We start from the raw sequence: 21,503 nt of genomic DNA, 5'->3' as shown, positions 1-21,503 counted from the left end.
GGGATCAAGAGTCACATGCTCTTCCAACCAAGCCAGCCAGGTGCGCTTTTTTAGCTTCTTACTAGAGTCTAGTAATTACTAGACTCTAGTAATTCTTAGGCAGCTGTCCTCACCTTGCCTCCTTCTCCTCCCTCTGCAGCAAATCAGCCTGCTCCCCACCACTCATCCCTTCACACACACACACACACACACACACACACACACACACACACACACACATACACACACACACACACAGGAAAAGGAAAAGAAAAATAGAAGGAAACAATATTGCCATTAGCTCCTCTTTAAAACCACTGCATGGCCTTGGACAAAAGTCACAGATTTATTTACTGAACAAGTATTTATAGTGCACCTTGGGTCACTAAGTCTCCCTGTTTCCTCATCGTAAAATGGAGACAATGGCACTGATCTTACAGATTTGTGGTGAGGACTGAAGGAGTTAATGCACGGAAACCTCTCAGGACTGGGCCCGGCACACAGTGAGGCTCACTGAAGAGTAGCTATTATTAATAATAGAGGAAATTTTAGCCTTTATCATTTGCAGAATAAACCAGTCTCTCATCTGCCTATAACATAGGTGCTCTTTGGTGGTATTAAATTTAGAGGGTTCAACAGACATAGATATTTTATGAAAATGTGGTCTTAGAAGTCTCTGATAACATTGTATACAATTAGCAGAATCTTTTTTTTTAAGAGGGGAGGGGCAGAGGGAGAGGGAGAGAGAATCTCAAGTAGGGTCCACACCCAGCATGGAGCCAGGCATGGGACTCGATCTCATGACCCTGAGATCATGACCAGAACTGAAATCAAGCATCAGATGCTCAACTGGCTGAGCCACCCAGGTGCCCCTACAGTTAGCATAATCTGAAAGTAAAGTAAATATCTGTGAAGACGTCGCCCAGTTTGGGCATTCCCAGGGTGTCCCCAGTATTCACACTGACTACCAGATCCAAGGCACAGAAACTGACGGTGTTTGTTGACCGTGGCAATGGCACTGTTTTCTCCAGAACTGATGCTGAGGAAGCACCTCAACTCTCACCCTTCCACCAGCCTTATGGCCAGTCAATGACTAAATCATGCCTATTTTCACTTCCCGAATACTTCTGGGATCCATCCCTATTTCTCTGTTCTTACCTGCACTGCCTTCAAGACCTTCAAACGTTTCAGTATGTTTCAAATCATGTGAATTTGAGACCTTTATATGTTTTTCACTGTATTGTTTCAGTAGCTGTCCAGTTTGACCCCCTAATTCCAGTCTTGACATCTTCAAATCCATCCTTGACATACCCCTGAGACTAAACACCGACTCTGACTGATCTAGCATTTTGGGCAAAGACAGAATAACAGGGACTGGGCTTACCAGACAGAATATATAAAATAGTGGTTTTCAAGACGCTGAGCATGGGGAACGAAAGTCACTGATCCCTAAGAGACAGGAAACAATCAAGGTGGGCCCTACAATTCCCTTGAGAGAGATTCCAGGCTATAGCACTGGAAAGGGGAACTGAGGTGGAACCAGGTGGGCTCCCGAGTTGAGGAGACAGAGCTAAGAGTTCAGGGAGATCAAGGCACTAGAGTTCATAGGATAGAGTGCTAGAGAAGAAAGAACTGCACACAGAAAGAATCACAGAAACATGCATAAGGTTCTTCTTAAGTATTCAAGAGTCTTAATCAATATATCAGTGTGAGGAAACTACCCAAGGCCAGAGAAAGTACCATTAGAAAAGATTAGAGGGAACAATGTCTGGTACTCACACAGAACCAGAAGAATTACCTGTTCCTTCCAGCCAGACTGGTAAGACTGGCAAGACACTGGGTAGGGTACTCAGAGAGGTCTTGCCTCAGTAGTGAGGGATAATTATCTCTGGGCCAGGGCCTGCTCCAGATCCACCTAACACATCATAAAGAAAGCCTTAAAAGGATCAAATTGTTTCCAAAAAACTTAATTGCATCCCAGAACAAAGCTCAAGATTTGTAGAAATACAAAAATATGCAGCACCCAACAAGGTCAAATTTTCAATGTCCGGTAACCAATCAAAAACTACCAAACATGCAAAGAGGCAGGAAAAACATGACCCATAATTAGGAAGATAATTTATTGAAATGGGCCTAGAACTGACACAGATGTTCGAATGAGCAGAGAAAGCCATAGGAACAGTCACTATAACTGTATTTTATAGACTGAAGAAATTAGGTAGTGATATGGATGATATAAAAAAGATCCAAAGTGAATGTCTAAAGGTGAAAACTACAATGCCTCAGCAACAAACAGACAAAAACGCAGGGTAAATAGCATTAATCGCAGGTTTAGTGCACGGGAAGACAAGTAATAGGGACTATCAACATAAATGCGGAGTGAAAAGAGAATCAAAAAACATTAAAAGAGCACCAGGGCACCACGGGATAATTTCAAGTGGCCTACTAGACAAGTAATGAAATCCCTAAGTGGGGAAGGTAGACAGAAAAGCATCTGAAGAAATTAAGCTGAAAAGTTTATAAATTTAAAGAAAATTAATAAACCCACAGATCCAAGTAGATCAGGAACCCCAAACACAAGGTACATGAAGAAAACTACACTAAAACACATCGTAATCAAATTGCTCAAAACCAGTGATAAAGGAAAAAACCTTAAAATCAGCCAGTGTGTGTGGGGGGGTGGTGTTTGGAATATGTATGCAGAAGGGAAAAAAAAACATACGTAAGACATTAGATTTCTCATCAGAAACAATGCAAGCAAAAAACCAGTGGAACAACATATTTAAAAGTACCGAAAGAAAAACAGTCATTCTAGATTTCTAAATGCGGCAAAAATATCTTTAAAATAAAGGCAATTTCAAGACATTTTTCAGACATACAAAAGCTAAAGGCATTCATCAACAGGAGGCCTGCGTTACAAGAAACATTAAAGGAAGTCCTCTGGCTGGAAAAAAAAAATGATACCAGTGGAAATCTGAATATTTTTTATGGTAATGATTGTTTTTTATTTTATTTTATGATTTTATTTATTTATTTGAGAGAGAGAGAGAGAGCATGAGCAGGGGCTGGGGAGAGGGAGAAGCTGACTTCCTAGTGAGCAGGGAGCCCAATGTGGGGCTCAATCCCAGGACCCCAGGATCATGACCCAAGCTGAAGGCAGATGCTTAACTGATTGAGCCACCCAGGTGCCCCTGGAAATCTGAATTTATATAAGTGAAGGAAGAACACTGAATGGTAACTGCAAGGGTAAATATTTATTTGAGTTGTCTTCTTACTATTTAAAACATTTAAAACTTCAATTGATTGTTCAAACAAAAATACTAACAATATGTTGTGCAGATTATAGCATATGTGTAAGAAAAATACAATTTCAATAAGTAAAATGCATGAAGGCCAGGAAGGGAAAATAGAAGTATACTTTTGTAAAATTCTTCTATAATATGTGAATTGGTATAATATCACTTGTAATAAGATAGACTTGATATGTTAAAGATATACACTATTAGCCCTAAGGGAACCACTAAAATAACAGAACAAATAGTTATAATTAATAAGCCAAGAAAGGAGATAAATAGTATCATAGAAGTACTCAATTAATTCAAAAAAGGATGAAAACGAGGAAAAAGGTGAACAAAGAAAAAAATGAGATAAATAGAAAATAACACTATGATAGACTCAAACCTGATCATATCAATAATCACATTAGGCATAAATTGTCTTAAACCAATTAAAAGACAGAGATGTCAGATTAGATAAAAAAGCAAGACCCAACTGTATGATACTTACAAGAAACGTATTTCAAATACAAAGGCACAAATAGGTTATAAATAAAAGGTCAGAAAAAGGACATACTATGCCAACAACAGTCCAAAGAAAGCTGGGCTGGCTATATTAAAGCAAAAAATAATTAAAATTAAAGCAAAAAAATATTACCAGGGATAAGGATCTTTTTATAATGATAAAGGGGTCAATTAATCAAGAGGACATAACAATCCTACACATTTATGTACCTAATAACAGAGCTTCAACATACATGAAGCAAAAACTGATAGAACATCACAGAGAAATAGACAAATCCATAATTATAGTCAGGGATTTCAATACCCCTCTCTCCATAACTGATAGAAAAAATAGGCAGAAAATCATAAAGGTACAGTGGACTTGGACAACACTATCAACAAACTCGATCTGATTGACATTTATAGAACACTCAACAAGAGCAGAATGAACACGCTTCTCAAGGGCACATGCAACATGTACCCAACAGGTCATATTCTGGGCCATAAAACCAGTCTCAATACATCTGAAAGGATCCAAGGTTTACAAAGTATATTTTCAGAACGTAATGGAATCAAATTGGAAATCAGTAACAGAAAACTTTTGGGAGTGATGCATATGTTCATTATCTTGATTGTGGTGATGGTTTCCCAGGCATATCCACATACCAAAACTTACCAGACTGTACATTTTACATTTGTGCAGTTAATTGTATGTCATGTGCACCGCACAAAGCTATTTCAAAAAAATATGACCAGCCTAAAATGCAAATCTAATGACCCCTTTCTCTTGCTCAAAAGCCTTTTCAAGGATTCCGGGTCATGTGAGGTCAAGACGGGGCGCAGCAGAGTGCCACGGCTTCATCCTCTACTCTCCCCTACTTTCTACACGCATTGTGCTCTGACACACCCTGCCTCTAACCCATGCATTGCTTTGTTCATGCCATCCCTCTCTGCTGAGATGTGCTCTTTTCCAATCTCTTTTAAAACCCTACACATCTTTTAGGGTCCAGCTTAGATGCCTTCCCATAAAATCTCTCTGGATTCCCACAACTACTTGTATGCTCTTCCCTAGGTTCCCAAAACATTTTGCACTTCTGATTCCTATCAAACCCTGATTATTTGTGCTTATCTTAGCTTCTCAATACAGTTACTCACATGTGTTTCACTTAACTTCCCAACAAAATTTGTAAACTCACGGAGAGCAATGACTCTATAACTCAATCTGTATATTCTCTGCAATATGAAGCACCGTGACTTTACTAATAATAGGTGCTTTGAATAGATATTCAAAACTATTTTTTAAATTGAATTGGACAATTTGCTTTCTAAATTATTTCATCCTACCCTCTGCTTTCCTAACTACCCACCTGCAATGAACTATGTCAACGAGAACAAGGACCTTTGAATAATAAACCTCGAGCTACCTCTCTAATAACAATTTAGGCGATTTCTCAGTGAGAATTTCCTACCAAATTACGAAATACTCTTCAGTCTTCTCTGGGCTATTATCTGTTTTAGTACCATCTCCAAGCAACAGATGGAACATTTGGTTAATGAAAATCAGAAAATGTCAAATTTCCGGATAGGTGAGCTCTTACAGAATAATTAACCGAATCCAACAGCCCCTACCACACTCTCCATACCAAGAATCATTGTTCCAGAATGATTTTCTGCCTTAGTCTCACTAAAACTGTCTTCTGTATCCTGGTTAGCTTGACCAGAATTGTTCGTCGTTTTTAACAAAGTTTTTTACTTCAGAGAGAATACCCCCTGGGTACCTGGACTCTTCTGAGGTTTGGGTTCCATTATGGCTGGCTGTTCTCATCTGTCAAAAGGAAGTTAAACGCCAGTTAGTCCTCAAACAAGTGTGCTTCACTGATTAGCCACTCAGTCGTGGAGCATCGGGGTGGTGCCCGCGAATGTTGCTGCGATGGGTTATCAGCCTCCCACTTTCCATTCTGCCCCTAAGGCTGATAGTCGCCACAGTAACAAGGACACATACAAGCAACTTGTGTTCACCAAGTGGCAGTTCTGTGGAGGTGTTGCTAGCACGACGGAAAGAGCCATGTTCCCTGGACTTTCTCTGCTCCTGCTCCGTAAGGGGCTCTGACAACAAAGCTCCTGGGGGAGACAGCACCGAGGAGGAGAGACAACAACAGGGCAGAGGGCAGGAGGCTATGGACCCAGTGCAGCTGAGAAAGCATGTCTAGCCAGGAGCAAGCATAGGATAAGCCCTCCTCCATGCCAGGAACTTGCTTTCTCCAGAGGGAAACTGAAGAGCAAGGACCTGGGCATAGTCGTGTTCTTAAGCTGTCTCAGGAGCCTGCCCGGCTCTGGGGTGAAACTGACTTGGGGAGCTGGAGCTCTTTCCTGGCAGCTGTGCCGGGATCCCTTGACCACCGTGGGGCCCTGCGAGAAGGGGGATCCCACAGAGGAAAGGGCCTCGGGGCAGGGCAGATCTTTGCAACCAGGCATGTGTTGGTGATCAGAGTAACTCTCAAAAGAGAGGGTAGCATCAAGCAGGGCAGTGCCAGGGCAGTCCCAGGAAAATGGGAGGAGGCAAAGGGCCCTCTATACATATTTTGCATGTTATAAATAATACCTATAACATGCAAAATATGCGTCAACCAACTCTAAGGCTTCTGGTTAATAGTGGGATGTTTGTGGTTAAGTGTTTGGGGGAGTCAAAAGTTATACGTGGATTTTCAACTGTGTGGGGGGGTCATCACCCCTAACCCCCATGTTGTTCAAGATTCAACTGTATATGTATATAAATACTGGACTTCCTACATAACATATATTTCATATTATGTATATGAATTTTGTATTACATATATGAAATCCAGTATATGTATACATATGTGAAATCCATTATATATGAAACCTATTATATAAATTTTGCTTGTATAACATAAGCAAAATAAAGCATAAGCTTACGTTATATAAGCAAAATTATATATTATATATGAAATCTCATTCAATTTCATATATATTTTTATTTATAAAATATATAGATTTCACATATATTTTTACATATAATACCATAAAACTGACACTACTTTTACAATGGTATAATACCCATTTTACAGATGAGGAACCTGTTATCAGAGATACTAAGCAATTTGCTTTTGACCACGTAACTAAAAAAGAAGCAGAGCCAGAATGCTAACCTGAGAGTTGTCTGAACCACTTTGCTTTTCCTCCTATTTAAGAAAGAAGAATTAAACCTTTTCATAGTTCTACTTGCATTTCTTGTCATTGCCGGCAAACAAAAAAGCCTTTCAGATTTCTCTCTTTGATCTCATTCAGAGGAATCTACCCACTATCATTGCCTATAACCTGTTCATTTTAATGTCATTTGGGATTTAATCAGCGCGATACCAAGAGGTCCTATCTCCTTCTGACTGTACAGTTATGAACCGCGAGCCCAAAACAGCAATTTTGTTCAATTAGTATTTCAGATTACCACAGCCTTGAGAACCTAAAACATTCAAACCAAGCAGTACTTACTAGAAACCAGGGGGTCGCTGCTTCAGTTCTCAGCCAAGTGCCCTGTCCCTGGGTCTCCTGACCTGATCGCTGGCTGTCCACTCTGAGCTCTGAGGGGTACGGTGAAAATTAAATACAATCTGTTTGAAATGTGAACCAACAGGAAGTTCCTAAGTTACTACCTTAGGGCAGATTTTATGCTTGCCTTTAGCTCGTATGGAAGTTGCTGTCCTAGGGAAAGTTCTGGGCTTTCATTCCTTTTGTGGCTTGGCACAGAACTGCCCTTGGCATTCCAACTGTCTAGCATCAGAAAATAAAAGCAAACAAATAAAAAAAAAATTCCCACTAGCCTTTGTTCATAGTCACAACGCTTCTTATTGAGAACAGTGTCAGCCTTGCCTTGACCTCGTACACTCATTACTGTTGAAATAATGCCTTTGCTTCCCACCCATCCGTATCCTCCCAAGGTCCTCCCGGGGGAGGTAGGGGGGATTCCTTTGTACCAGATGAGGAAACAAAAGCCTGACTTCTCCAACACACTTGCACATGCCAAGGATCTCCGGGACAATTTGCTTCTTCATCCGTAACAGAGTTGTCCTCAACAGGGTGGCACAAGGCAGGCTCTCCTGTACGGCCACCCAACAACTCCTAAAAATAAGAGTTTTGCTCACCACCCCCCACCCCACTTGTGTTCTCTCTCTCTCAAATAAATAATAAAATCTTTTTTAAAAAGGGTTTGCTCACAAGAGGCAATGACAGTCAAGCCTTGTTGAAATCCTCCTCTTTGCTTCCAATGTACTCTTCTCATCTGGTTCTCTTCTGCTTTGTCTTTTTGCTTGCTCCTCTACCTGCATGCAGGGCATTCATTTCAGAATCCCCAGTTCCTTCCTTATATATTTGCCCACTCTGCAAGTATTGCTTGATGCTGGGAGTGTTGAGAGTCTCTTGAGATTTGTGCCCTTGAATTTAGCAAGATTCCTGTCTGACTGATATGTGATTTTCTCTAGTGGCATTCAGCTATTCAGGAACAGGATGGGGAAGCTGAAGGTTGAGGTTCATTTCAGGTTAATGGTGTTTTGGTGTGTTTTTTAAAAATATTTATTTATTTATTTATTGCCAGGAAGATACCACAGATAGAAAAAGGAGCAAGGGAACTTAGGATATTTGCAAAAGCCTGCCCCAAATGATGAACCATGGAATCGGAGGGGCATATGGAGGAGAGAGAATAGAAGGGGACTCCTAGGGAGGAAGTACTGGTAAGATTGAAGAAAGATAGGGCAAGTTGGCTGGAAAGGTAAGAAGCAGTGCTTGGAGTCAGCATGACTGACCGCTGATCTGAAAAGTAGAGCAGCTGTAGGGAGTGGGTGGCTTTGCTATAGTGGAGAAGGAAGGTCATTGGTGATGAGGTCAAGGAACTGAGAGGGTAGGGTGTTTGGTCATCCACGTGGACATCCAGTTTATGCTTTTTGAGGCTCTCTAATGGTTTTTGAAATATGAGAAAGAGAATAAAGGTAATCGTCTACCCACCTCCCTCAATGCATACACAGCAGTGTCTATTTTTATTCTTGGATTCACTTGTAAAAGCAAAAGCAGACATAGATGTCAAAAGAGGACCCTTGGATCCATAGAAGATTGAAGCCAAAATCCTCTTTATTGCGAAAGAATTCTTGGGTCCAATTTCTGGGGAATAGGGGATGTCTATAGGTGATAGAGGATGGCCTGAAGATTGTGGCCTAGGGAGTTAGCGAACAAGACTACCACTGGGGCCAGATGAGAGACGATGGGGCTTCTTTTTTCTTCTCTACCTTTCCCTTTATTGCCCTGAGTCCTTATATTGCCCACCTGGTTGCCATTGGGGCAGTGGGATGAGGGTTGGTAGGGAAGGGGTAGTAATAGAGCTCATAATAGGAAGAGAGAGAAACAAGCAAAGTAGGAAGGGGACTCCCAAAAGTTGGGACCCCACAGAATAGCTTCTTCCCCAAAAACCCATCTCCTGCATAAGGTATGATGCAACTCCTGGCACCCTATGTTTCTTAGATCCTCCTCTTGGTCAGCAATGGATCTTCCCTGCTTCTCAGTTTATTTGTACTTCAATTTCTATTGTAACAAAAGTAACTATCTTTCATGTCTGGGCCTGGAGAAGAAAAAGCATGTTCCATATGGATTTTGAATAAATTATGAATTTGAGGAATCAGGCAAAACCCATAAAATCAGCACTTACGATTATTTCATTCTTTTGCCTTTTGTCCTGGGAGGTGTGTGTGTGTGTGTGTGTGTGTGTGTGTGTGTGTGTGTGTGTGTGTGTTTTAATGCTTGTATCACTTTCATTTCCTGTTCAAGTTGAAGGCAGTTAATAAGAAAGAATATTTTATTTCAGTATTTATTGGTACCAACTGGATAGCAAGCACTATTGGGGATAAAAGAAGAATTAAACACGGGCAATGTTCTTAGTGACCTTATAAGCTAATATGGGAGCTAAGTGACATAACAAAACCAAGCAATGTGTTACTCAGGGTCCTAGCAGGGAATAGCATGCTCCAAGGATTTATGGAAGAGACTTGTTAAAGGGACTATCTATAGAGGTGTTGGCTGGATTAAGAGAACCAACAAGGGGTGGGGAAGCATTCAGTGTCTAGCAATGGTGGGAAGTCTTCACCACCTCCAGGCCTGCTGGGATAAGAGGAGGTAGCAGTGTTGCCAGATTCTGATGAGAGCGGTAGCTGTGGGTGAGGTGCCACCACACAGAAGCAGTGGTTGTAGGAAGGCGAAAGTTGCCACTCTCAAAACTATGGCCCTCATGGAGAGAGTAGGGTTAAGTAGAGGTGGAGCAGGAAGGGGAGAGGCCAGCAAAGGAGATTAGAAAGGAGCAGAGGAGTATGTGACAACACAGAAGCGTGTGGTATCTGGAAGTGGAAGCAAATGTTTTGGAAGGAGGGAAGGGTCATCCATGCCAAATGCTGCCAAGAGAATGAGCAAGATGAGAACTGACAACTGGTCACTGGATTTGGCAAGATGGAGGCCATCATGATCTTGGCGAGAGCTATTTTAGTGGAGTGGTGTAGAGGAGAAAATCTGATGGGAGTGGGCTAAAAAGAGAAATGGTCCATCTGCTGGGGTACAGAACATAGCAGAGAAGAATGGAGAACAGTGGAGAGTTCTTTGGAGAAGCAAGTGAAGAGGATTCAAGAAGAATCCAAAATGAATAATATGAAGTGGTGAGTGCTGTCAGAGCAAGGCAAATCAGGAGTCATGGGAATTCAGAGGAAGGACCTGTTCTTCCAAAGGCGGAAGGGGATGAAACCAAAGGGGAGATGTCATGGAGGAGGTGACACCTCGGCTGAGCCTTGAAGCCTCCCCACCCTCCCACTCCCCAGTTATCCCTGGGGCACATGTGACCCTTGGATAGTAGACACTGTCTTGATCCCAGCCTTGGCCTCACCCACTGGTTCAGAGGCAGAGGGAATCTGCCTTGTGAGTGGGATTCTGGGTCAGAGGCTCCCTTTCTTCCTCTGGGTGGTGCAGTGTGTGGATAAAAGAGCATTTTGCTTCCTTGAGGGAAGCCAACTTGAAAATGAAGCTGACACAAGGAAAGAATAGAGCTGAAAGAATCACAGAGACGCAGAACACTTCTCTTGATGACGGGCAAACTTTGGGTCAAACCGTGCCTGACTTATTGGTTAGGACAAACTAATATTCCCTTGACTTTTTAAGTCAATTTACATTAAATGGTCTTGTGCAAATGGAAATCATTTTGATTGGGAGATGTTATGATTTGAATATTAGGAACTGGCTCAGGGATAGAGATGGGGGCAGGGAGTTTGGAGGGAGACAAAGGATAAAAAAGGAATGGTAAAAAAGGTGATAGCATACAATTTTTGATCATGGAGTCAGACTTTCCAGGTTCATTGCTATGCTCTGTGAACTTACAGAAGTCACTTAACCTCTCTATGCCTCAGTTTCCTCATCTTGAAAGTGAGAATGATAATAGTAGTTACTTGATAAAGTTGTGATGAGGATTAAATAAGCAGATATTTATGTTTTTTAAAAATTTTTATTTATTTGACAGAGAGACAGAGAGAGAGAGAGAGAAAGAGACAGAGAGTGTAAGCATGAACAGGGGGAAGGGTAGAGGGAAAGGGAGAGAGAATCAAGCAGACTCCCAACTGAGTGCGGAGTCCCACTGAGGCTCAATCTCCTGACCCTGAAATCATGACCTGAATCAAAATCAAGAGCTGGAAGCCTAACTGACTGAGGCACCTAGGCGCCCCTCTGTTCGTTTTTGTTAGATGCTATTTTATCTCTGTGCATGCCTGGTTACCTTTGCTTGGGTACTGGATATAATATTCTACATCATATGTAGAAAACAATTTGAAGGCTAAGGTGACATCATCCTTGAGAGATTTTAATTTATGTCTCTCATGTACCTGATGGTACTAGCTATCTAGTTCTTCATCCATTAAGAAGAGGCAAAATGAACAGATATTTGTAAAGAGCTTATAAGAGTCCTCAGAAGGTATTAAGTACTTTACAAGTGTTTGTCAAATAAATCAATGGCGTTGTGTCTGCAATTTGCAACTGAGTTTGTGCATAAGCCCCACCTCTAATGAGAGGGGCTGAGCTCCCTGATTTTGAAGACTCTCCAAAACACTCCACATAGTGATAGTGTGGGTGCCAGGTCACTCTTTCTATGTTTCACATGAATAAATAGAGGCCCCAGGAGGCTTAGAAATCATCTAAGAGAGAACCGGGTAACAAACATCATGATGTGGTGATTAACATAACAATAAAAAATTAAAAAAAACCCATCATGATGGAGCCAAATCCCACTAGATCTGGAATTGGGACACCAAATATATGCTGTGGTCTGCTTCAATTCACTAGAAGAACTTGGAGTTGTCTTCTTTCTCCTTCTGGGGGTTGGGGGTGACAAGATGACTGCCAGGTACCTAACAGCCCTAATAGTCTACGGGTCTCATAATGCCGCCTTAACTGATTCTGTAGTTTACCATTTACGAAGCATTTGCAGTGTCTCCTTCTGTTCATGCAAAAACCTCTTGAGGGAGGCAAGGCAGATATTATTCTTCCTGTTTTACAACAAAGAAGGGAAACTAGCTGATAAAAGGTTTGATATCAAGGGCACCTGGGTGGTTCAGTCAGTTGAGCATTCGATTCTTGATTTTGGCTCAGGTCATGATCTCAGGGTCCTGAGACTGAGCCCTGCATAGAGCTCCATGCTCAGTGGGGAATCTGCTTGAGGATTTCTCTCCCTTTCCCTCTGCCCCTCCCCACCAATGCTCACATGCTCTTTCTCCCTCCTCCCCTCAAATAAATGAACAAATCTTAAAAAAAAAAAAAAGGTTTGATATTAGATAAGTTACCACTGAGGGTAACTGAAGCTGAATCCCACTGAAAAACTCTGGGAGCTGCCTTTCATCTCATCCAGGGGTGAGGGAGTTGGGCTATTTATATACCAACTCCTGTCAGTCATCAGGGGGACATTAATTTCTGAGCACTTCTGGCCTGTTGCACAAGTAGAAAGTGGGCTCAGGGACCAGAGGGACTCCTCAGGGAAAGAACTTGAGAGTAAGCCACTGCACTACAGTGATGAGCACAAGGAGTTAGGCGTGACCACCACCGGCATGTGCTAGTTTCTGTTGGCAAGATGCTCTAGTCACCTTTACATGCAAATACTCCTGTGAAATGTGGTGTTTTAGTGAGGCACATTACTCTTTTGACCTCAATCATATTTTTGAGGATAAGAAAGTCATGACATAGGGTAGGCTAAATAATGACCCCCCTCAAATATGTCCACATCCTAATCCCTAGAACCTTTGAATATATTGCCTTATATAATCTTACATGCAGATGTAAGTTAAGGATCTTGAGATGGGAGGGTCATCCTGGCTTAGCCAGGCAGACCTGATGTGATCACAAGGGTCCTTGTAAGAGGGAGGCATTTGGCCATAGGAGAGAGAAGACGCTATACTGCCAGGTTGAAGATTAGAGAAAGGGGCCAAGGGGGAAGGAACGCGGGCAGCCTCTAGAAGCCAGAAAAAGCCAGGAAATAGATTCTCCCCTTAAGTCTTCAGAAGGAACACAGCTCTACCAAGTCCTTGATTTAAGATTTCTGGCCTCTAGAACTCTAAGAGAATAAATTAGTGTTGTTTTAAGCCACTAAATGTGTGCTCATTTATTATAGCAGCAATTGGAAGCGGATACAGGGAGGATGGATATCGGATGGGTTACTGGAGGGGTGTCCTTCAGGGGTCTGGTCGATAGCTCACACAGCTTGTGCAAAATAGAAATGTTGATTTCACCACTTTCAACCCTCCCACCAAACATGTTCCCGGTTTCAGGAAATGGCACCATTTATCTACCTGCTTGTGCCGTATACCTGGGAGCCATCCTCAGTTTCTGGCATTTCTCACAATCCCACTTCAAATCTATCAGCAAATCCTGCTGGCTCTACCTCCCAAATAAAGCCCAAACCTGACCACTTTCACAACCTCGTGGCCACTCCAACCTGCCATCACCCCACCTAGGCAACTACAGCAACGGCTTCCCACCTGGGCTCCCTGCTTCTACTCTTTCCCTCTTTAAGCCAGTCTTCACAGTGTCTTTTACAGTAGTTCATCAGATCCTATCACTTCCCTGCTCAAATCCCTCCAATGACTTCCTATTGCATTAGCATGAAATCCAAGGTGCTCACCATGGTTGAAAGCCCTACATGATCTGGCCCTGCCTGCCTTTCATCCTTATTGCCTAGCACCCTGCTCTGCAGCACTGGCTTTCTTGATGTTTCTTAAACAGGGCCAGGTGGTAGCTGCCTCAGGGCCTTTGCACTTGCTGCTTGCTCTGCTTAGAACCATCCTTTTTCACATATCCACATGGTGCGTCCCCTCACTCTACTCAAGTTTCTGCTCAGATGTAGGCATTAGAAAGGGCTTTCCCAGCTTTCTACCTAAATTAACTTGCCCTTCTCCTACGTCATCTTATCCTGCTTTATCTTTCTTTATAACACTTCTCACTATATGAAAATATATGAACTATCTGTATTTTCTACTAAAATATAAATTCAGTGAGGACAGAGACTGTTTGGTTACCTGTTCTATCCCCAATGCCAGGAACAGTGCTTAGCACATAGTTCAATAAATATTTGTTGATTGAAAAAAATATATATGAAAGGTTATTTTCCTGTAGGTGACTATCACGGTTAGCTAGTCAAAGACAAGTGCTGGCTTCTCATGTAGGTGTGACTTACTCAGCACATGAATTCCTGCATTTTTACATAACCACCCACAACTTCTAAATCTTTATGCCTGAAAGAGAAATTGGTCCTCAGCTACCACAAGTCCTGTCAGAAGTTAGAGGAAAAATTGCGAGCCATCTGTGATTTCATGGAAAGTACAAATCCTCCAACACAGCCCTTTTCAATCACAAACGGATCATTTTGCCCTCTCGAATGAGAGAGACCACTGTTCCCAATGGTTATGTGGCTGGTAGGTGCTGGTGGGTTAATTGTAGAAAATTCTCACCTGCTTTTCTTATCTAACCCACTGCTTTTTGCTCACGCCCAAATCTCCTGGTTTTAAAAGTAGCCATTCTCATTTGTTCTTGGTACTTACTTTAAAATGTTTAAAATTTTTTTTTTTTAAGCAGATGGACTATACCTATCTCTACAAAGTCCCTCCTCCCTTGTTTTTCTTACTTGTTTTTCTTTTTTCCCTCCTTACCTTCTTAGGGAAGTTTACACTAAAGGGTGTAACCGTCCCTTAGCACCCTCCCCAGGGACCAAGGTTTCTGACCTGTTCAACTTCCCTTTCACAGGTGTATTCTACCACTGCTTTGCAAGCTTGGCTGTAAACTGGAATCACATGGAGGGGTTTAACAACACGGATTCCTGGTCCCACTTGCAGAGATCCTGGTTTAGTTGGTCTAGGTGCTGCCTGGGGACTGGAAAAACATTCGACGTGAGACTCAGGTGCAGCCACAGTTGCGAATCACCACATCTAGTCCCTCTCATTGGGGTCTTTAGAACGTCCCCTTCTGAATAAGCTCCCCAAACTCCTTGGAATTTTCCATACATCTCCTTAAATTTACAAAGACCTGGCTTTTGCTTGATGATTCAGAGTTTTCATAACGACACCCACCAAAAGAAATGTCTCCTTTACTTGATTTTATAGTTCTGTGGAGTTTGCACAGCCACTTCCCCCACATGATTTCCCTGGCTCCTCCCTACTTCCCCGTGAAGTGAGAATTTGGGGCCAGGGTGAGGTGAGGGCAGCTGGAGGAGTGGCTGTCTGAAGTTAGGGCCAGGGTGGCCACAGTGAGCAAACAAACAAACAAAACAACAAAAACAGGGGCGCCTGGGTGTCTCAGTCGTTGAGCATCTGCCTTCAGCTTGGGTCATGATCCCAGGGTCCTGGATTGGAGCCCCACATCGGCTCCCTGCTCCAAGGGAAGCCTGCTTCTCCCTCTCCCACTCCCCCCGCTTGTGTTCCCTCTCTCTCAGTGTCTCTCTCTGTCAGATAAATAAATCTTAAAAAAACAACAAAAACAAAACAAGAATAACAAAACAGAGCAAAACAAACAAAAACAAAACTCCTCAAAAACAGGATGCCCAGTTAAATTGGAAGTCCAGGTAAACAATAATTTTTAATGTAAGTATGTTCCATGCACTATTTGGGACATACGTATACTAAAACAAATTGTTCTGAGATTCAAACTAACTGGGCACCCTGAATTGTACTGGGCATCTGTACACTCAGGGCCCATTCCTCTTCTGAAGCTCAGGCTGGTGGCTCTGCCATTCTCTTGCCTTCCTGTGATCTCCTAGCAACTCGTCAGCTTGAGCTCCTGCCCACGTTCCTCCTCTCTTCTGTATGGGTAGCCATTATCCTCAGAAAGAGCCTCTTCTGGATATTAGAATCCACTCGCCCTTCCTTTCCCCGCCCCCTTTTCCTTTCTCCTGTCTGTGGCCTAAATTATTTATAAGTTCAGGCTGGTTTAAAAAACGCAGTCAAACATTTATTCAGTCCTTTCTGTGTGCCAGGCATTGTGCTAAGTGCTCTGCATTCATTATTTCGTTTACTCCTTACACGGCTCTTGGAGGTTGGTACTATTTCCTAGGTACCCACATAGGACTCTTTCCATTTTAAGATGGAAAAACGAGGTTTGTGGAGGTTGAGAGATTCTTCAAGGTCATGCAACTTGGAAGTGGCCAACGCTAGGAGTTGAACAGGGCTGTCTGACCCCAAAGCCCTGGTTCTTAACTAGCGTGCTAGGAAAACAAGGTGGTTCTAAGAGCCTAGAGCCTTGTGGAGTAGCTAGTCAAATCTTCTAGCTTGTTCAGTTTAGCTTTCTGAAACTCCTGGCATTTGGAACAACCCCTGGATAGACCTCTTCCTTGCCATGTGGGTGGCCTGAGAGATTAAGTGTTGACAGTATAGCAATCCATAAGATGAATATACATTTTTGGAAACCTTATTTTTAACCCTGAGAAAAAGAAGGCTTTAGAAGAAAGACTTCAGCGGCCATTGCCAGCCAAGCAAACACTAAATCAACCCAGGGACAATGTTCTTTAAACACATTTGCTGAGGCTAAGGGGCAGATAGTTTACACTGATTCTGGGTAGCTGGCCACAAATGTAATGTGTCAGAGAGGCTTTTTTTCAAGTGTTCCATATCTTTTTTGGTGGAAGCTGCCCCTGTGCTTTAGCAGTCTGTAAATATTTGCACAATTAATGTATGCTGGCAAATGTCTCAAGAGGAAAGCAGGCTTCATAATGCTAAGCAAAATTGTAATTAGCAACACAAAAGAAAAAGAATTTGTCTCTTTCATCTCGGTGCTTAAAAACCATCAGCATTTAATACAGCTGGAAGCTTCAGAAAAGATAATTTGCAGAAGCCAATTTTCCTAAGCTTTAAAGAGTTAGTCCTTTACCCTGGTATAAAAAACATTCACTTGAAAATTATTTTTTCCCTTCCCTACTTAACATTAATCCAGTTAATACTAATTATGAAAGGTGATGTAGAGGAAAGTTCCTTTAAACATGTTAGTAATGTTGTCAAAGGGAGTGTTTTGCATTGTGGTACCCACGAAGTATTGGAGGAAGGAAAAACGTGAGTGGCACATCTTGTTTAGAAATGATTGCCTAAGTGATTGGAGAAGAAGAGGAAAGAAGTGGGCCTGCTGACACCAGCTGGAGAAGCAGAGCACCTGGACCCATCCCCTGTAAGCTGTGTGCTGTCTGCTCCTCCCTTACACGTCGTGGGCTTCCTCCCAAGTTGCCATGGCCTTGAAGCTCCTGGACAGCGTCTGAAGTTCCTGGGCAAGTGTTCTCGAGTCCTGAGCACATCTGTGCCTTTGATCCTTTGCCATTCAATCTTGGGGTAAGATGGCTAGCCAGGTGTTATGGACTGAATGTTTGTGTCCCCTTAAAATTCCTCTGTTGACGGGCGCCTGGGTGGCTCAGTTGGTTAAGCGACTGCCTCTGGCTCAGGTCATGATCCTGGAGTCCCGGGATCAAGTCCCGCATTGGGCTCCCTGCTCGGCAGGGCGTCTGCTTCTCCCTCTGACCCTCCCCCGTCTCATGTGCTCTCTCCCATTCTCTCTCTCTTTCAAATAAATAAATAAAACCTTTAAAAAAATAAAATAAAATAAAATTCCTATGTTGAAATCCTAGCCCCTAAATATGATGATATGTGAAGGTGGGGCCTTTGGGGGGTGATTAGATCATGAGAGTGGAGTCCTCATGAATGGATTAGTCCCTCATAAAAGAGACACACACACCCCACCCCCGCCCTCTGCCAGGTGAGAATAGAGCAAAAGGTGAAATCTATGATCCAGGAAGCCAACTCTCCCCACACATGGAGTCGGCCAGTGCCTTGATCTTGGACTTCCCAACCTCCAGAACTATGAGAAATACATGTTTGTTGTTTAAGCCGTCCACTTCATGGTGACGTTACAGCAACCTGAGCCGATTAAGACTGTGAATAGCTAGGTGTGCAAATAGTCAGTGCATTGCTGGACCTTTGGTGATCTTTTTCCAGCTGTTTAATGTAGGTTTTGTTGCCACTCATGTTGATCTGCAGGCCAACCTTTTGATATCAGTATAAAGCACCTACATCAGAATATCCAGGCAGGTTTGTTAAATGAGCAGATTCCTGGTCTCCATCCCAGGAATACTGGACGCAGGAATCTGCTTCATACACGGATCCCCCAGGATCCTCAGGTAAGTACCCAGAGCTTGAGAATCTCTTAAATAAAAATGTCATCTTCTACCTACTGACCTTAATTTCCCCTTCTGCACTGCCTCCTCTCAGCCTTTCTGGGGTGGCTAAAATGAAAGAAGATTATGTATTTCCTCTGGGAACACCTCTCTGAATCCCCAAGCAGAGAGGGACACCCCCTCATCTGCATTCTGGAGTAATGTATGCACAACTCCTTTACAGCCACTATTTTACTGGAGTGATGTTAACCTCCTCTGGGGAAAGCATCATTTCTTGGTCATCTTTTTAGCCCCACCCCTAACCCAACACCTGGCATTTAGTAGGACTCTTTCAGTGGGTGCTGCTTAAATCAATCTTTGGTGTCATCACGGCACTTCTGGGAGACCTCACTTTGAGAGGCACAGACTGGAAGACATGATCAAAGAAACAGTCCTTGAGGCAGAAAAGAGTGAGTGGAGGGTCCAGTGGAGCATCTTCCTTTCTTGCTTTTCTACAGGTTTCGTGTCATTGTCATCATCTTTGATACCTACCTTTTTATTGAGTGTTTTGTGCCAGGCATTGTGCTAATAAGCACTTCACATACATCATCTCATTTAATCTCCACGATGTTACTACCCTCATGTGTAGATGAGGAAATAGAAAGATTGCCTAAGGTCACATAAATATTAGGTGGTCAAATGGCTGAGCTGGGATTAGAACTCAGATGGGACTCAGAGCCAAATTTCAAAACACTAGTGGTTAAAACACCTTTGCTAACCTTGCATCCTAAGAAGTAAGTATGATGCTGTGCTGGTTGAGATATGCTTAAACCACTTAAGCTGGAACCAGCAATTTAGACCAAACCTATCAGACTGTTTATACTTCCCTCTCTTTCCCAAATCCTCCCTGAACTTCATGCTATCTACTTTGGTTAGACCATCAAAACCCAAGAAGTGCTCAGCCTTATAGATCTATCTGCAGCTATAACACCATGTCCCTAAATTTAAATCTTTGATATGGGTTGGGTTTAAATGCTTAAAACAAACTTATTAGAAATTTGCCATACATGTTTATAGTGCCTTATAAATCAAAACTCATAGCAAAGCCGACTCATCAGATTTGGCTTGTGTGTTTTTGACTACTGACCAACTAATTTTTAATGGCTATTCATGCATGAACCTGCAAGCTAATGGGGTTTCCATGTCCACATCATTACTGTGGTGGTAGCTGGGGCCTTCCAAATATGTTCTTGGTGTGTTTTTGTTAATTACTTACAAATCAAAAAGAACTACTTGCCATCTGATCCAAAACAAGGCTCTGAGGTCTATCAAAGGGTGATCTATGGCCTGAGGGCACCGTGGCAGGGAGAAGTAAAATTCGCTTGGTGTCCACCTGGGCTCTGAGGATAGGTGGGAAGAGACAAGCTCTGAGGCTTCAATGCACAACAGCTCCTGCACCAACGAAAACATGCAAGGATTGGTTCCCTTAATCCCATTCTATTTATGAAGACATTTTAAAGGCTGCAATTCACATTTGAAGACACTTGGAGAACATATAAGCAATCCTATTATGTTGCTCAGAAGGTCATTTAAAATGGGGAAGGGCATAAAAAGTCTACCATGTAAATTAAGGGCAACATGTCATTTCACAAGAAGATATTAAAGTTAAGAGATGCCTAAAAACGCATCTTCTGTGGAAGCTTCACAATATACCTGTTCTTTCACTAATTCCTTTTTAGGCCTATTATCGGCTCCACGTTCAGAAGTGCAAAGGGCAAGCAAAAATGTGTAAACAAAGGGTCCTTGCCCTCAAAACTGACCTTCTCAGACTGTAACGTGCACCTGGATCCCCTGGGGACCTGGTTACAGTGCAGATTGTGTTGAGCAGGTGTGGGGCGGAACCTGGGATCCTGCATTTCCGACAAGCTCCCTGGGGATGCAGACGTCACTGCACACACGCTCACACACTCAATGCTGCAAGATACAAAATATCTACAAGGCAAACAATGTACAAACCTTCTGATCTGCATATCTTTGAAGAACTCTAAAGGATCCCATTCCTTCAGAAATTAGAGACACCTGGGCTGCTACTTCTCTCCAGGCTAATGACGGAGATGAATTGCTGCTTTAACCTGGTGACCACCGCAGCTTCTCACTGAGCCAGATATTTGCTGGAAAGGGTCATGAAAGATGAAAAGCTAGAAGGAGGGAGGAGTCTGCTCCTTGGGAGTCCAAAGGCAATCTTTGGTTCCCAGAGGAGCCGGTGCCAAGATTTTCAGGCAATGGGCTGCAAGAGTGGACAAAATAAAGGATTTGTCACGTAGGGCCTGTGCCCTTCCAGAAGACATCATCTTCTTTCTCCCAGCAGGGCCTTCCCTTCCTGGAGGTTTTAAACCATGTGACTACACTGAACTCCAGCACTTTGAGACCTATTTTGGGCAATTCATAAACACAATAAGCTTAGCTGGTTTATGGAAATTTGCTCAGAGAAAAGGCTCAGGGCGGAGCCTAAAGCTGACTGTGAATGTATTAACAGCTAACACTTAAACTAGGCTAATGGCACCATGAGAAAAAACAAAGAGAAGCCCAGACTTGAGCCCATGATTCCAGCAAGGATAGCATACGCCTGCACTGGCTTTCTCGGGAGCCAAGGCAGGGCTTTGGCTGTTACTCCTGCAAGGGGCAGGTTGGGTTCTAACAGGAATGTGTATTCACCAGGATTGAGTTCTTATCAGAATTTCGGTTTATAGAAAGATCAGAGAGTTTAAGAATGGAGGTGTGACTGAGCACATACCCAACTTGGAATAGGATCTCTGATCTTGATAAACAAGAGTGTCCGCCCAGTGAAGTATTCAAGGGTGAAGGCTCTTTCTTAATGGCCCTTTCTATCTCTGGTCTATGAAAGAATATTCATTATTTGTGAGCTTAGTACCTATGATTGCTCAGAGACTTTTTAAAGAAACCCAAAACCCTGCCACTTGGGATTTTTAATGAAGCTTACAAGGGAAATAATTAGAGTGCTGTAATTTTTACTTCCAGTTACAATG

The 21,503-nt window shown here is 42.7% G+C and overlaps 1 protein-coding gene across 10 annotated transcripts in view; it reads right to left on the bottom strand.

Moving 5' to 3' along the window:
• The window catches only part of PLEKHS1 (pleckstrin homology domain containing S1), a 31,033-nt gene extending 15,966 nt beyond the window's left edge, over positions 1-15,067 (bottom strand). For 5 of the 10 annotated variants that reach the window (XM_027597038.1, XM_027597044.1, XM_027597046.1 and 2 more), the window contains exons 1-3: positions 7,992-8,115; positions 7,269-7,547; positions 5,537-5,583 (exon numbers count right to left, since the gene is read on the bottom strand). In XM_027597038.1, coding sequence (XP_027452839.1) covers positions 5,537-5,564 — 28 coding nt within the window. In that variant the 5' untranslated portion in view covers positions 5,565-5,583; positions 7,269-7,547; positions 7,992-8,115. The other 5 variants (XM_027597040.1, XM_027597039.1, XM_027597047.1 and 2 more) reach the window with 5 other exon arrangements.
• Positions 15,068-21,503: the final 6,436 nt, after the last annotated feature.

Source organism: Zalophus californianus, chromosome 15 (assembly GCF_009762305.2).
Source record: "Zalophus californianus isolate mZalCal1 chromosome 15, mZalCal1.pri.v2, whole genome shotgun sequence".
NCBI classification, from domain to species: Eukaryota; Metazoa; Chordata; class Mammalia; order Carnivora; family Otariidae; genus Zalophus; species Zalophus californianus.
Note: the sequence above shows the minus strand (reverse complement) of the source record. Positions and strands in the feature narration are given on the sequence as shown.